Raw genomic sequence first — 14,728 nt, forward strand, 5'->3', positions numbered from 1 at the left:
ATAGCAGACATCAGTTAAATTTTCAGTTGGGACCCCATATCTGAATATCCATATATATCCTTCACACCTATATCCGAATATATCTATAAAAAACCTATATCTGAATCTTTCGACATGTGATGTCTTAAATGTTATGAAACATTGCATTTTTTTAAGAAAGTGAAAATAAACTGGTAAAAATCAAAGGCAAACTGCTAACATATTTTTTTTAAAGTATAAATTAATTTAAACTATATCTAGTGTAAGTTAGAGAAAGTTACGCTGCGTATTTCTATCACTATATCGCTCTAAGGCAATATCACTCTATCGCCAAATCTACACTTTAGTTCGAGTGTCTCTGAGGTAATATCACTCTACCGCCAAATCTACACTTTAGTTCACGTGTCTCTGAGGTAATATAACTCTATCGCCAAATCTACACTTTAGTTCACGTGTCTCTGAGGCAATATCACTCTATCGCCAAATCTACACTTTAGTTCACGTGTCTCTGAGGTAATATCACTCTATCGCCAAATCTACACTTTAGTTCACGTGTCTCTGAGGCAATATCACTCTATCGCCAAATCTACATTTTAGTTCACGTGTCTCTGAGGTAATATAACAAAAACCTCTTTTTATTGATTATTAATTTATTGATTTAGCTTTTACATACAATTTAAACCACAAATTTGAGATTTTACATAACTTTATATAATGCCTTTGTTCTATTGTACATGTATATTAACTTCGTCAAAGTATTGATCATTGTTTTTCGAGCTCTGGAACAAATTAAACAAAATACAATATACTCATATAGGAATATATGCTCCAACATATGGGTTTTTTATGTACGAAGCAAATCTCGGAACGAAATGGATTAACTGCGTATGTCAACATTTGTCTGTATCAAAGCATGAAGTATTCCGAACACAAAACTTACCATATAGGATAGATGGCAAGTGCTCTTGACGTTCCACGGCTGTTCCTCTTTGTTAAATCCAGCAGCAAAAGATGTTGGATCAATGCGGGTCAACCAAGCGAGCAAGTTCATGACTGTTTCGGAGAGATGTGGATCCTTCTTAAGAGAGTCATATTCTAGGTATGCAACCAGTGACTGAAGGAGACCAACAACAGAAAGTGATGTTCCGCATGTCACAGAAACATGCATTGCAAGCGTTTATGGTGAAAGTCATAAAGATATGGACTATAGGTAATCATATATACTGAACTCTGTAAATTAATAAACATCTAGACAGATGGTCTTGGACTAAAATCCAGACAGACGATCATGGACTAACATATACGCAAGGGTCGACAAACATTTGTAACTATGTAAATAGGAGCAATAAATACCAGTCATAATGCAAGAATAGCGATAGGATTGAAAATCTCTTCTTGCCACGAAGACTGCAGCAACAAACCATTCATCGCTAAGCTCTTGTATAACAAGATCCTTTGAAATCTTTATGACTAAAGTACAATCCGAGACTAACTGAAAATTTTATAACGGTAGTTACAGCATTCTAAAACTTATTAATCAAAACAACAAGACATCGAAAACCTTCTGACTGGTTAGATTATTCACTGACTATTAACCTGTAATAAAACTGTTAGGTGCTGCTGTAATCTGAGACAGTCATGATCAGATAACTCCAGACCAGCATTACTCTCTTCAAAAAGGCACTCCGATTCCTGGCTGATTTTCCTTCGACGTTGACTTTGACTTTTTTGAGATGTTGTTGAACCGACTGAGCCTTTGCTCCTCACCCTCCGTTTTCCCCCTAAGAGAGTCAGACAAAACCTTCAAACGTAGGCAGTGCTTCTGCATGAAAGAAACTGTTTTAGAAAAAAGTTTATAGTGAGAAATAAAGTCAAGCATAGGTTTACCTCAAGGACAAAGAACAGCTAACATAATTATAAAATGAGCTTGTAGGATGAAAGATTTGATCAAACATGTGTTCTGGGAAATAGTTATTAACTTATCAAATAGTGTTCTAGGAAATAGTTATTAACTCATCAAATAGTGTTCAAGGAAAGAAGTTTGAGCCAAAAAAGGAGATATTTTATGCTTCAAAAACAATGTAAAATACATATATAGTGTGTACTAGGTGAATGCCCGGCGTTCCCCGGGTAATAAAAAAGTCTTTGGACAGAAAATTAATTTTAATTTAACATATACAACATTTGCCATTTTAACTTTTGAACTTCCTATCGTGAGAAAATTCTTTTTTATGCAGTTCAAATGAATTATAAGAAAAAAGAAATTAATTACAAAGGTTTGAAACTTTTTAAAACTTTATTACGGTTACTATGGTTACAAAAGAAAATTATTTCGTAGAATAATAAATACATTCATATAAGATTCTAGTTCGTTTCAGTGTTCAGGCATCATAAGGTGAAAATATCGTATAGACATATAGAAACCCATATAATTATCTCATGCAATCGCCTCCTAGTAAAAGTCATCAAAATCATCATCATTAAAAAATAGTAACAAAACAATATGTTAACCTTAGTAACTATAGTTGCCTACAATAACTTTAGTGCATTTTGTGATTATGACTGCAAAAAAATGTAACATTACAATGTACAACGTGGAGAGTTCTGACCTTTGAGACAAATGTGTAACATAAACGTTGAATCTATTTTAAATGAATTTAGCTTTCTACAAACATACTTTTGAGAATGTATTTTAGTGAACTTTTAACTAAAATTTCATCACTTATCTGTTTGCGAATCCGATTTTACCATAACAGATTCGCAAACAGATAATGCATAACAATCGCCAAAGTTTGATTTCAAGAGAAATTATTGTTAATATCGTATGGCGGAAAACAAATTCGCCCTAGTATGGCGAAGACGAAAAAGCACCGTGTTTCATAGAAGCAAGCGAAATATATTTTATAACAGGGGCATCGTAACCCATGGGGGCAATGTATCAATTAATGTCATTTAGCGTGTGCAATCGAGAAGAGGGTATATGAAAAGAGCAATAGAATTCTAAAGACTGTGTAGCTCAGTGGTTAAATGCGTGGTTAGAAACTTGTGGTTGTTCACCGTGAGTTCAAATTCAGCACGAAGCGAGCTTTTCAATCTAAGACTTTAATAGCTATTATAATCTTAGATTGAAAAGCTCGCTTCATTATAATAACTGAACATACTGATTCGAAGGCACTCAAACTATGAGATTTATATAGATTATGTTATGTAATCAAAACAGTGTTCATTTATTTATTGCTACAATATTCAAATGTAGCAAAAGGCCACATTTAGCCCTATTGTGGCAAAAGTGTGCTTTCAAAAGACCTCCAGATATAAACCACATGGACCTATGAGACCTTTACATTATGACTCTATCTCATTGTGCGAGGAACATGACCAGGGTCAATTTTTGACAAACAACATTAATCAGTTTAGATATTTGCTTTGTATGTTGAAACCATAGAGTTATCTCCCCCTAGAGTGATAACTGTGCCATCAACAACACGAGCGTTTCCGGTGCCAACAAGGAGCGTTTAGGCCACGCCCCTTTTTTGTGCTAGTCACTCGCAGTGATTGACAAAACGATAACATCAGCCATGAGAATGATCATGAATTTCCACAGTTAAGATAGTAATTATTGCTCTTATTAAAGAAATGTTGATTATAGTTTATTACTCTAATATATGCTTATTATTTAAAGCAATTCAATACCTACATGCATTGCAAAGGCACTGAATAGATAGTGTTAAGTGAGTTAATGCAATCAGTTACTCCAATGATATACAGCCCCCCCCCCACATGGGGGGCTGTATATCATTGGTTACTCATAGATAAGATAGATAATCATACTGGGGTTGTATTACATGGGTGTGATGGGAAGCTAATCAACTGCCATCAACTGAAAGTATTGACATTGTATGGTGATAGAGTGATTCATTGACACCACAGTTCACAAACAGCCCTTGCATGTAAGATTAGATTTCAATACATATCATCAATCAAATACATAGACTAGCTTAAAGCAAAGATGTCCACTAGTTAGTGGACATCTTTGCTTGATGTAAGCAAGCAAAAAGTTTGAAAGTTAGAATGGCAAATGTTGCTATATGTTAAATAAAAATAAATTATACCTAATCATACTAAATTGTAATTATTTAAAAATAAAAAAGACTTTTTATTACTTTATTTATTAAATAATTTTTTATTGTAATCATAGCTAAACAGATTATATTTAGCCATCACTTGCTAATTATTTCACATTTACATTTAAACACATTTGCAGTTTCATTTTTCTTCCTAATTCATGTCAACAAATAACTTCTTTCATGATATGAAATTTAAAAGTTGTAGTTGTTTGAAAAAGCTTGAAAACATTTACAGTTGTTCTTATTCCGTCTTTTCTCTTCATTTATTTCAACTACACAAAACACTTCTCATAATATGTAGTTTGAAAGTTAAAGTGGCAAATGTTGTTATATGTTAAATAAAAATAAATTATAACGTACTTAATTATACTAAATTATAATTATATAAAAATAAAATAGACTTTTTTATTACCTTATTTATTAAATAATTTTTCATTGTAATCATAGCTAAACAGATTATATTTAGCCATTACTTGCTAATTATTTTACATTTAAACACATTTACAGTTTTTTTCCTAATTTATTTCAACAAAACACTTCTTTCATGATATGAAATTTAAAAGTTGTAGTTGTTTGAAAAAGCTTGAAAACCTTTACAGTTGTTTTCTTTTTACTCTTAATTCATTTGAACTGCTTAAAAATATTTTCTCATGATATGAAATTTAAAAGTTAGAATGGTAAATGTTATATAAAAATAAATTTTCTGTCCAGACTTTTTTATTACTCGGGCAACTCGGGTAGTACAGCTCATAGTTGATGGCAGTCGATTAGCTTCCCATCACACCAATGCAATACAACCTCAGTATGGCTATCTATCTCATCTATGAGTAACTGATTGCATTAACTCACTTTCTTAACACTATCTATTCAGTGCCTTTGCAAGTCTAGTAGATATCAGGGATTACGTGTATGTTACAATTTCCATTTCCATAATTCATTTAATTCATTTCCATATTATTTCCATTTCCATAACATTTTCATAATTCATTTACTTATTATTTCCATTTCCTTAAGATTTCCCTATTTCATTTCCATAGTATTGCCATTTTCATAAAATTTCCATAATTTATTTTCATATTATTTCCATTTCCATAAAATTTCCATAATTCATTTCCATATAATTCCATTTCCATAACATTTCCATTATTCATTTCCATATTATTTCCATTTCCATAACATTTCCCTACTTCATTTCTATATTATTTCCATTTCCATATTACTTCCATTTCAATAACATTTCCATATTATTTCCATTTCAATAACATTTCCATATTTCTAAAATAAAATTTCCATATTTCTAAAATAAAATTTCCATATTTCTTAAATAAAATTTCCATATCCATCTCCTTAAAATTATGGAAATATTTATGTTTATGGAAACAATGATATACAGGGGGCTGTATATCATTGGCTGTATATCATTGCTGTATGGGGCTGTGGGGGGGGTCGCATATCATTGATGGAAATGGATAGGAAAAAGTAAACATTTCCATAATATGTTTAGCGATCCCTGGTAGATATTGAATTGCTTTAAATAATAAGCATATATCAGAGTAATAAACTATAATCATCATTTCTTTAATATGAGCATTAATTACTATCTTAACTGTGCAAATTAATGATCATTCTCATGGCTGATGTTATTGTTCTGTCAATCACCACGAGTGACTAGCACAAAAAATGGGCGTGGCCTAAACGCTCCTTGATGGCACCGGAAACGTTAGGGTAGTTATCACTCTAGGGGGAGATAACTCTATGGTTGAAACCATTAAATGGTGGAGCAAGTATTCTTTTAAGGATACATAGTGCTTTGCTTAATTTGTTTGAGAGGTCAAAACTTGATGATAAATATTTTGGGTAGTTCCACATAACGTTAGAATAAATGTATTCTATAGCACCAAGTAAAAACTTAATTACAAGTAAAAAGATAGATAAATGAAGCAATAATCAATAAAAAGGTTTTTATTGTGATATTACTGCATTTAGATTAAAAATAGTCATTCAGGTGAAGCCTTGGCAATACAAGGAGCAAATAGAACATAGAAAGAGGTCGCCATAGAAACATGTTAATGTTAGACTAATTCAATTGTAAATTGACTAAACTTTTTCATATATTTTTGTTTTTATATTTGATATTGTTCTAATTATCACGGCTAGCCACTCTACCTTCACTCATTTCAGGCTTAATTTTCTATAATCCCTTTCTTGACCAAGAATTGCGATCCATTAAAATATGAATGTGTAAGTATGTGTTATGACATGAGAAGTAATTGCCAACACTTGATGCCCAACAATTTTTTAAAACATAATTTTGCAAAAGTAAAGAAGCTTGTGAAAATTACTAAAAAACATTGTAAAACCATTAAAACATCGATGTTTCATGTTAATTTAAAGTTTGTCTTGTCTAAGATAAAGTTATGTTATATAACCCTATAACAACCCTATAACTCACTCTACCTTTGAACATACTGATTGCTCACTACACTTCCATTAATATGTCTCTGAAGTAGAGTAGCGATAAAAACCTCTTTCTATTAACTAGTATTCTACTAATGTAGTTTTTTGGGGAAATAAGTTAGGATTCATATTGATTTATCAACATTATTTTATATAACACATCTGGTATAAAGCAATGTGCTATTACCTGATTTACTTATATAAAGTTTTTGCATGGTGGAAAAAAATTATGTGTAATACAATATATTCTTATAAAAACATTTGCTTCAACATACAACAGTTTCAACACAAGAATCAACTGATCATACTCAATGGAAAGAGATTTTTATTATACTTTACAATAAAGATGTGATTGCACCAAATTGTAGTTGATTTTAGGAGAAATTATCGATGTTTTTTATCATTTGAGATGTTGCTTGCTGTTTTAGGCGATCTCACTGTCAAGATATTTGAAGCTTAAAATCGACAAAATTGATCGCGGTAAAAACGCTTATTAAAAAAAGATGTTCCATCTTTTTTTAATAAGAGATAAAGACAGCCTGTCTTTATCTCTCGTGTTTATTTCGGCTGTTGCAATAAAAGTTTAGTCCTACATGGCTCTATTGGCATATATTTTATTTTGTATTTGCTCATCATTGCTAGAATTAAATTTTTAATTTAACTACAGATACATTATTATAAATGTCTGAAACGCCTAAAATAAGAGTAAGAAAAAATTTGTCACATTAGTTTCTTCTAAATGCTGTGTAAACATGTGAGTACTGACTACTAAATGCTGTGTAAACATGTGAGTACTGACTACTAAATGCTGTGTAAACATGTGAGTACTGACTACTAAATGCTGTGTAAACATGTGAGTACTGACTACGATTCTGCCAGTCTACGGTAAATAGGTTGTCGAGTTAACTTATTTCATCACGGCCTCTGTATCAGCAAAATTCTCAGTTGCTACCCACACCGGAAACTAACTACTAGATAGAATAAGCAAGCCGCATTTTTGAAAAGAATACGTTCGAACATGTGGCGAAACCAACTGCCTACCTAAAAAGTCATGTATAGTCTACACTATTTAGTCATTATTAGTGTCAACTAATAAAAAAAAATTTACTGATCACATTTGACTCAAGTACAAAAAAATGGTTTTTTGAGTTGACCCAAGTAGTGAATGCAAAACAATGTCAATTTCTTTGAAATAAATTAATCCACCGGTTCTGGCAAAGGATTAATAAAGCCATTCTTTCACCTGGTTGGTGGTTTGTGGAGTGAACTCACCTGTTTGCACTTAGCAGTGTGGCGCATGAAACTTCTTGAGCAGCTCTTAATATTGGGTCCGTTAGAATTGAGTCTCGAGCTATGCAAAAGTACCTATCAATACAGCTCTGATTACACTTCATAAATCTAACTACCAGACAAGATTTTGGCACAGGTGGCAACGTGGCTGTGATGTATTCAATATGTTCTGCAAATCAAGTTTTGCATTATCTTTAACATTATTATTTTATTATATCATTTTACAAGCCAAAAGATTTCATTTCAGCAAAAAGTTTTCATTAAAAACATCCATCCAAGCCATGGCCACTCACATAGTTTCAGTTCATAAAATAGGACAAATTACTCTACTGCAGTAAACTCAAACTATGTATTATATCTGGATATTCCTCTTCATCTTTAGTCCTAAGATATGTAGCTCTCACTATGTCGTATGCGCAGGTTGGTAGTGATTACAACTTTGCTCTTATAAGTCCTGGGTATGTCTAAAATACCAATGATACATGTATGTAGGGGCATGATTTTCTCAGTAAGCCTTTCAGATGGTTTCAGACACTCCTCATCTGGATACTTGGGTACTAACAAAATATTAAACATCTATTATCTTTGGATAACATATTGAATGTCGCTTGGAAGGGATATGAACATCTAGTAAAATTATCAGCAATAAAAATACAATAAGCTACAATACTTACCATGTTAGTGTAGGTAGTTATGAAAGGCCACTCTCAATGGACCTGGTTTTATAAGGTCTGCAATCTTCTGCACTTCTGCAACACATTTGAGACTGGTCTGAAAAACTGATTGCCACATTAGATTAGCATTGATAATCCATTTTCCTCACTTTCTACATGTGAACATAAATTCTAATCATAAATCTAATTTACTAGTTAAAACTGCCAAATAAAATTTAAAGCAAATATTATAGCTACATGTAGGCGAAATGATTAAAAGTTGTGAAGTGATGATTGGGGATACCAAATAGTTATAATTTTATTAACTAGTAAATATATTCATGAGTAGTTAAATTATTACCTTTAGTTTGGTATATATATAGGAGACACAAAGTTTAAGATAGAGTTACCTCCATTCTCCTATCTTCCTCTGCAGCATAACGTTGCTGACGCCTGTCCAGCTCCAACCATAGGCTGTCTGCCCCAATCTTTAACCACCTGATGCTGAAAAAACTCTGAGTCACCTTCGATGGAACTGGAAGCATTGTTAAAATTCGTTGTCCATCAATAAAACGAGTTGGCGCAGCATGAGCGATCTAGTAATTCAATTAAATTCCGAACGACGAGAATCTTCGGTATCACGAACAATGCGTTTTACTAGTGATAACATTTATTATGACCTAAATAAAAATTTTGTGCTGTTGATTGGCTAAAGAAGAGATTGCATTTTTATCTCTCATGGATTCTTTTTATACACTCAATATAAATGTCACGAATAAAACACCCGCTTGAATCTGAGCGTTTCAAAAAAATGATACTCAAATGGCCCTGTCCAGAGATATATCTCTGGACAGGGCCAGTCTACAAAAACAAAAATGACATCAAATTTTAGCTGAGGTTTTAGCCTTATATTGGTCTTAATTTCATTTGAATGACTTCAATGGTACAATCACATCTTCAAGACTGGTTCAGACTATATCACCGTATTTCGGCGTTGATGCCACAATACTTCGGTTATTGTCGATGATAACAATGTTCACACTATCACAAACCTATCGGCATTCACATCAGTGAATACTCCGTGACATAGCGTTTTATTTTGCTTTTCAACTTTTCTCAAAGGAACCTCTTTGTTTACACTCGCTCAAATCAAATACTAGTCCTACAGCAACTAGCATAAACAAAGGTAAATAAATCACGCTATCCGCAACAGCGAATTACCATCGCTGAAATGGTGCACATTATACAGGCTATCATCGATGCTCGGTGAAATATTTAAAAAGTTTGACAGCTGCAAACATTCCCAATGGATCAGCATTGTTTCGTTGATGCTATCAGTTCACAGTGCATATCGTCAACAATGGATACCGAGAGGACAATTCCGACACTGAGCCAGCCTTTAGAGACATGAATAAAAATTTAAGGTCAGCAATGGATACCGAGTAAAAATAGCCGAACAAGCAGCCTATCTGACACTAACACTATATATAGTTTGAACTATCTAAATCTAACTTATATATTTTTATTATTCTTAACATACTACAATATAGTGCTCTATATTCTACTGAGCATTATCAGGTAGTTCAGAGTACGACTGTTTGTATCTGACATTCTTGTAGTTGTCTACTACTGTAGGTTTCTAAAATATCTAACTGTCAATAATCAGGTGACGACATGATTCTGAATCCAGCAGCAGGAGACCACTACAAGATTAGGTACAGATGTATTCTTACCTATTTGATATTACTTTCGAGGTTTGTTAAATGTTTAATCCGCAATTTGCCCGTTGGGCTTCTTCATTTTCACCAACAAAACTTCACAAGTTTTCTTAAACTGGACAGTTTTGAGAGACATAAAATGCTGTGAATTGGAAATTACTGGAAATTTTTCCACCTTTAGCATGACCTACCCGCTCGACAAAGACTCTCAAACTTCTTAAGTACGTCAATGGACTTCTGGAAAATGACTGGATGGAAGAATTGAAAAGCCGAACAACCTGGGATTCTTGCTAATGTTAGGTAAACAGTTGCTGAGAGTATGGAAGCGTGTGTTGCATGAATGGAGGATTCAGTCTACCAAAAATAATAAATGAAGAAACAAAAACATAATAATAGAGACAGCATACTAAATGTCACTACATGTAGTTAGGGCAAATCATCGCACTTGAGTTGAAGAGGTATAATATCTTTATATATAGACTACTAGTTGAAAAGGTATAATATCTTTATATATAGACTACTAGTTGAAGAGGTATAATATATTTATATATAGACTACTAGTTGAAGAAGTATAATATCTTTATATATAGACTACTAGTTGAAGAGGTATGATATCTTTATATATAGACTGCTAGTTGGAGACTGTTGGTAGAGTAAAGGTTATGACAGCTCATTTGCTAAAAACCAGTCCAGTTTTGTTGATTTGTTACCAAATTTCAGTTAGGTGTCAGACTACAAACTAAATTTGAATTTTTGGTTTGGCAGATGGAGCATGTTTAAGCAGATCGAGGCTCTCCTGCCACCAACAGTGCTTTTTCTAGTAATTAAACACCAGTCTGTTTTTCACAGCTAAAGCTGTTTAAGCCATCTAAAACCAAAATAATATTATCTCCAATTGTTTTAATAACCATGAAAGAACACAAACTACAGACTGTGAGTGGATTCAATAAAAGGATATTCAAAATTTTCCGCAATGTCACATGTAACACTTATCATCTAAAGACTTAAATGAGAATAAATAGTTTTCAATTGAATTTTATTTGGATGTTCTAGAGAATAACAAACTTGATCACCAATTTCATTCATAAATTAACCAACAAGTAGTTTTTGGCGTATTTAAATATAAATTCAACAGCCTCTTTACTGTGTTTCACATAAATTCAATGTTTTGTTACAAAATGCCTGAAAAGGATGACCTAAGTAAAGCCGTTATTGCCAAGTATGTAAACAAAAATTCAGATGTGCCTTTGAGAAGTTAGAATATTCTCTATTTCTATAGGATGAGTTCGCAGACTAAAATTTTCTGACTCACATGCTTTGAACTCTCAACTAAGCATGTCAGAATGGCTAAGATTCTTCGGCCAGCCTCTTCTGTAGCTGCCATTGCTTTCCAAAATGCTAAAAAATGGTGTATGTAAATGACATATCAAAAATAAACACTAATCGTAGTAACTGTTCAAGACTCTTTGTGGTAACAGCTTAACACTGAAAATCAGATATAAAACATAAAATATAAACAGCAATCTGATAACCTTGAGAAAAAGGCATCTACAATTATTGAGAAACACAAAATAGGCCTATGCTGTGATTGGAGAAGCCTAGTATAGCAGACATAGTGATGTTCAATAAGTTTTACTCTTACGATTCCATTGTTCAGCAGGCAACGTTTGACTCTGTAATATTAACTGATTTCTCAAATGAAGGAGAGAATCAACGTAGAACAAATTGTCGTTCAATAGATCAACTGTTTCTTGCTCCACATCGTAGTCAAAGAATCCTCCTTGCCAGATTGCTTCTAACAGCTCTAATAAAACACATTATAAAATGCATTAATGGTGTATGAAAACATTGTTCTTTTTATGACCAGTATTCTAAAAATATTAAAAGCTTTTCATGGAATATTCAGGTTTCGTCAAACTACAACATCGTAAATAGCAACTAGAACACACATTTTTAATATATGCTTTGAAGTAGCTTCAAATTCAGATGGGCTATGAACTCTTGCAACATTTTAGCATATGCTACAGCCGCCAAACCACACCATCTATATACAATGCAAAGCATCGATCGCTTTAATAAGGTAAACAGGGCTCCGAGTATTAAAAATATCAGCGTGTTATTGCAATATTTTGTTACAAAAATGTTACAGAAACGGAAAGTGTTGCACAATAAACTAATCATAATGTAGGCTTACCTTCATTAAATGTTGCACTTGTGAAAAAGTCTACATTAATACAAATAGGCTCTGTAACCATTTCTTTAATTAATAACACTGCACTCGCATTTACAAATAAATCTAATTTGTGCGCCACAAGTTTCCTAAATTCTGTACGGGCCTCACAACTACGCGAGCATCGCACTTCCGAAAGTTATCGATCTATTGTAGCGAGGCTAGCATAAGCGCTAGTGACACGGGCGCTAAAGTACGGTACAGTACACGTGTTGTATTGTATACGCTTGCGACGGAAATACGAAACTTCAGGGACAGACAACTCCATTTTTCCAAGTTACCCTCAGCATGCAAAGTTTACGTACTGAGGATAAATCCAAAAATTAAAATGAAATGCTTTAGAACAAACTTTTGCAAGACTCTACAAATAAAACTTATGTTAAGAAAGCTACTTCACAAAGGCAACCAATTCAGAAACTTAAACTTTCAGTAATTTAAGAACATTTTATCAGTGTTTGTGATTTGGTTATACCCAGTGTCTGAAGTGGAGAGAGATTCTTGGGGGTACTCTCTGTCTTAAAAGTGGGCTTAGCTGCACAACCCGTGTGCTCTATGACTATGGAGACTCCAGGTTGTGATGTGAGTGAGTCAAAAAACCCTATGGACAGTCTACACAGACCCCAGACACAAGACAGTTCCATCTCCAAGCCACCATGAATATTATTATATGATAAGCTCAGTCACTCACAATTTTTTTAAATACAGACTCTAAATTCATGACAGTCACTAATTCTTACTCACCTTTAAAGAAGTTATCTATTGGCCCATGCTGTTTCATTATGAATTGATAGAAAACTGATCGGTTCTCAGGTTTTTAATAAAACAATCTAGTTGATCGGCTATAATAGCAAAAAACTGACTGAAGAAATTTAAGATCAGTAGCGTAATTCTCTCATCCCAAACACGCGCACTGTTTTCAGTGTAACGAACTCGAGCTAATATAAATTCAGGAAGAAAAGGACAAAAAAAGTGAATATTTCACTTCATTCCGGGTTTTACCGCATTTAATAAGATACTAGCTGTGCCACCTGGTGTTGCCCGTGTATTAGAAGAGTGTTTGGACAGAAAATTGATTTGTATTTAACATATTACAACATTTGCCATTCTAACTTTCAAACTACCATATCATGAGAAGTTTTTGATACAGTGGTACATATCACGAGAAAAGTTTTTTGTCTTATAAACAATGAGAAGTAGTGAGAGTTTTGCTATTAGGCAGCGAGCGAACAGGTGAACGAACAGCTTATCGTGACGTTATGCTATAACCCGCGTCACACGTAAAGCAGTTAGGTATAGCTCTGATATAATGTCTTATATTGGTAAGCCAGCAATTTAGCTTCCATGTTCCAGTGGGCTAGGTGTAGGACTTGTGAATGGCTTGGTCCGAGATCGAATCCACTTCGGTACGGAAAATGAGCTTCAAGATTTTAAGATCTTTAGCTGAATAACCAACATATACCGGTATACGATACGACAACATGGTTTATAGTCCGAACCTCGACTGGTTTGAAACTCGACGAGTTTGAATATCGACAACGGTTGGTCCAATCTTGACAGCAGTTTTACTATTTTACCATCTACTATTTTCATAATAAATGAGCGATTTATATGTAAAAGATTTATTTGCCCAAAAATATCTTGTGATCCATTTGATGCAGCACTCCCTAGCTTTTGTAGGCCTAACAATATTTTGCCCAACCTAAATATAGAACGGATGCTAAAACAAGTAACAATCATAAATATGGTTGACTGTTATGCTAGCAAAATGTTTTATTTGAAATCTAAACTTCAGTGAGTAGCTTTGATTGTTATTTTTTGAAGTGAGGATAGAACTGCAAAAAGACATTTATTATTTGTTGAAGATTAAATTATTGTAAAACTGCATCAGCTTTTGTCGATGTTCGGACCAACCTTTGTCTAGATTCGGACCAACCTCTGTCGAGATTGGGACTTGTCTAGGTTCGGACTTGTCGATGTTGGGACTGTTTTCCCGACAACATACTTTGAGAAATATATAGTAGATGAGCAACCTTATATGAGGGGGTACGCGTCCTAGGGAGTACCCCCACTAATTCTTCTTAGGGGTACGCCGTACCCCTGCGTATCCCCCCATTTCGAACACTGGTTATACCACTGTTTGAACTGCTGACAATGACCTTTGTGTAAACATTTAACTGTTAACTAATTGTGGTAAATGTTTTTTTCTAAACATTTAAAATAAAATTAAAGCAAACTTACAGTTTGTTTAGCAGTACTTCAACCCTAGCCTATATT

The 14,728-nt window shown here is 33.5% G+C and overlaps 1 protein-coding gene across 1 annotated transcript; it reads right to left on the minus strand.

Annotated features, from left to right (window-relative positions):
• Window positions 1–704: 704 nt before the first annotated feature.
• Window positions 705–12,018, minus strand: LOC137386906 (condensin-2 complex subunit D3-L-like). The gene is made up of 6 exons (XM_068073129.1): window positions 11,867–12,018; window positions 11,537–11,622; window positions 10,416–10,578; window positions 1,576–1,760; window positions 920–1,093; window positions 705–758 (listed from the first exon to the last, which is right to left on the minus strand). The coding sequence occupies exons 2-6, from the start codon at window positions 11,606–11,608 to the stop codon at window positions 705–707; spliced, it is 648 nt and encodes a 215-aa protein (XP_067929230.1). The 5' UTR covers window positions 11,609–11,622; window positions 11,867–12,018.
• Window positions 12,019–14,728: the final 2,710 nt, after the last annotated feature.

This window comes from Watersipora subatra, chromosome 1, assembly GCF_963576615.1.
Source record: "Watersipora subatra chromosome 1, tzWatSuba1.1, whole genome shotgun sequence".
NCBI lineage: Eukaryota > Metazoa > Bryozoa > Gymnolaemata > Cheilostomatida > Watersiporidae > Watersipora > Watersipora subatra.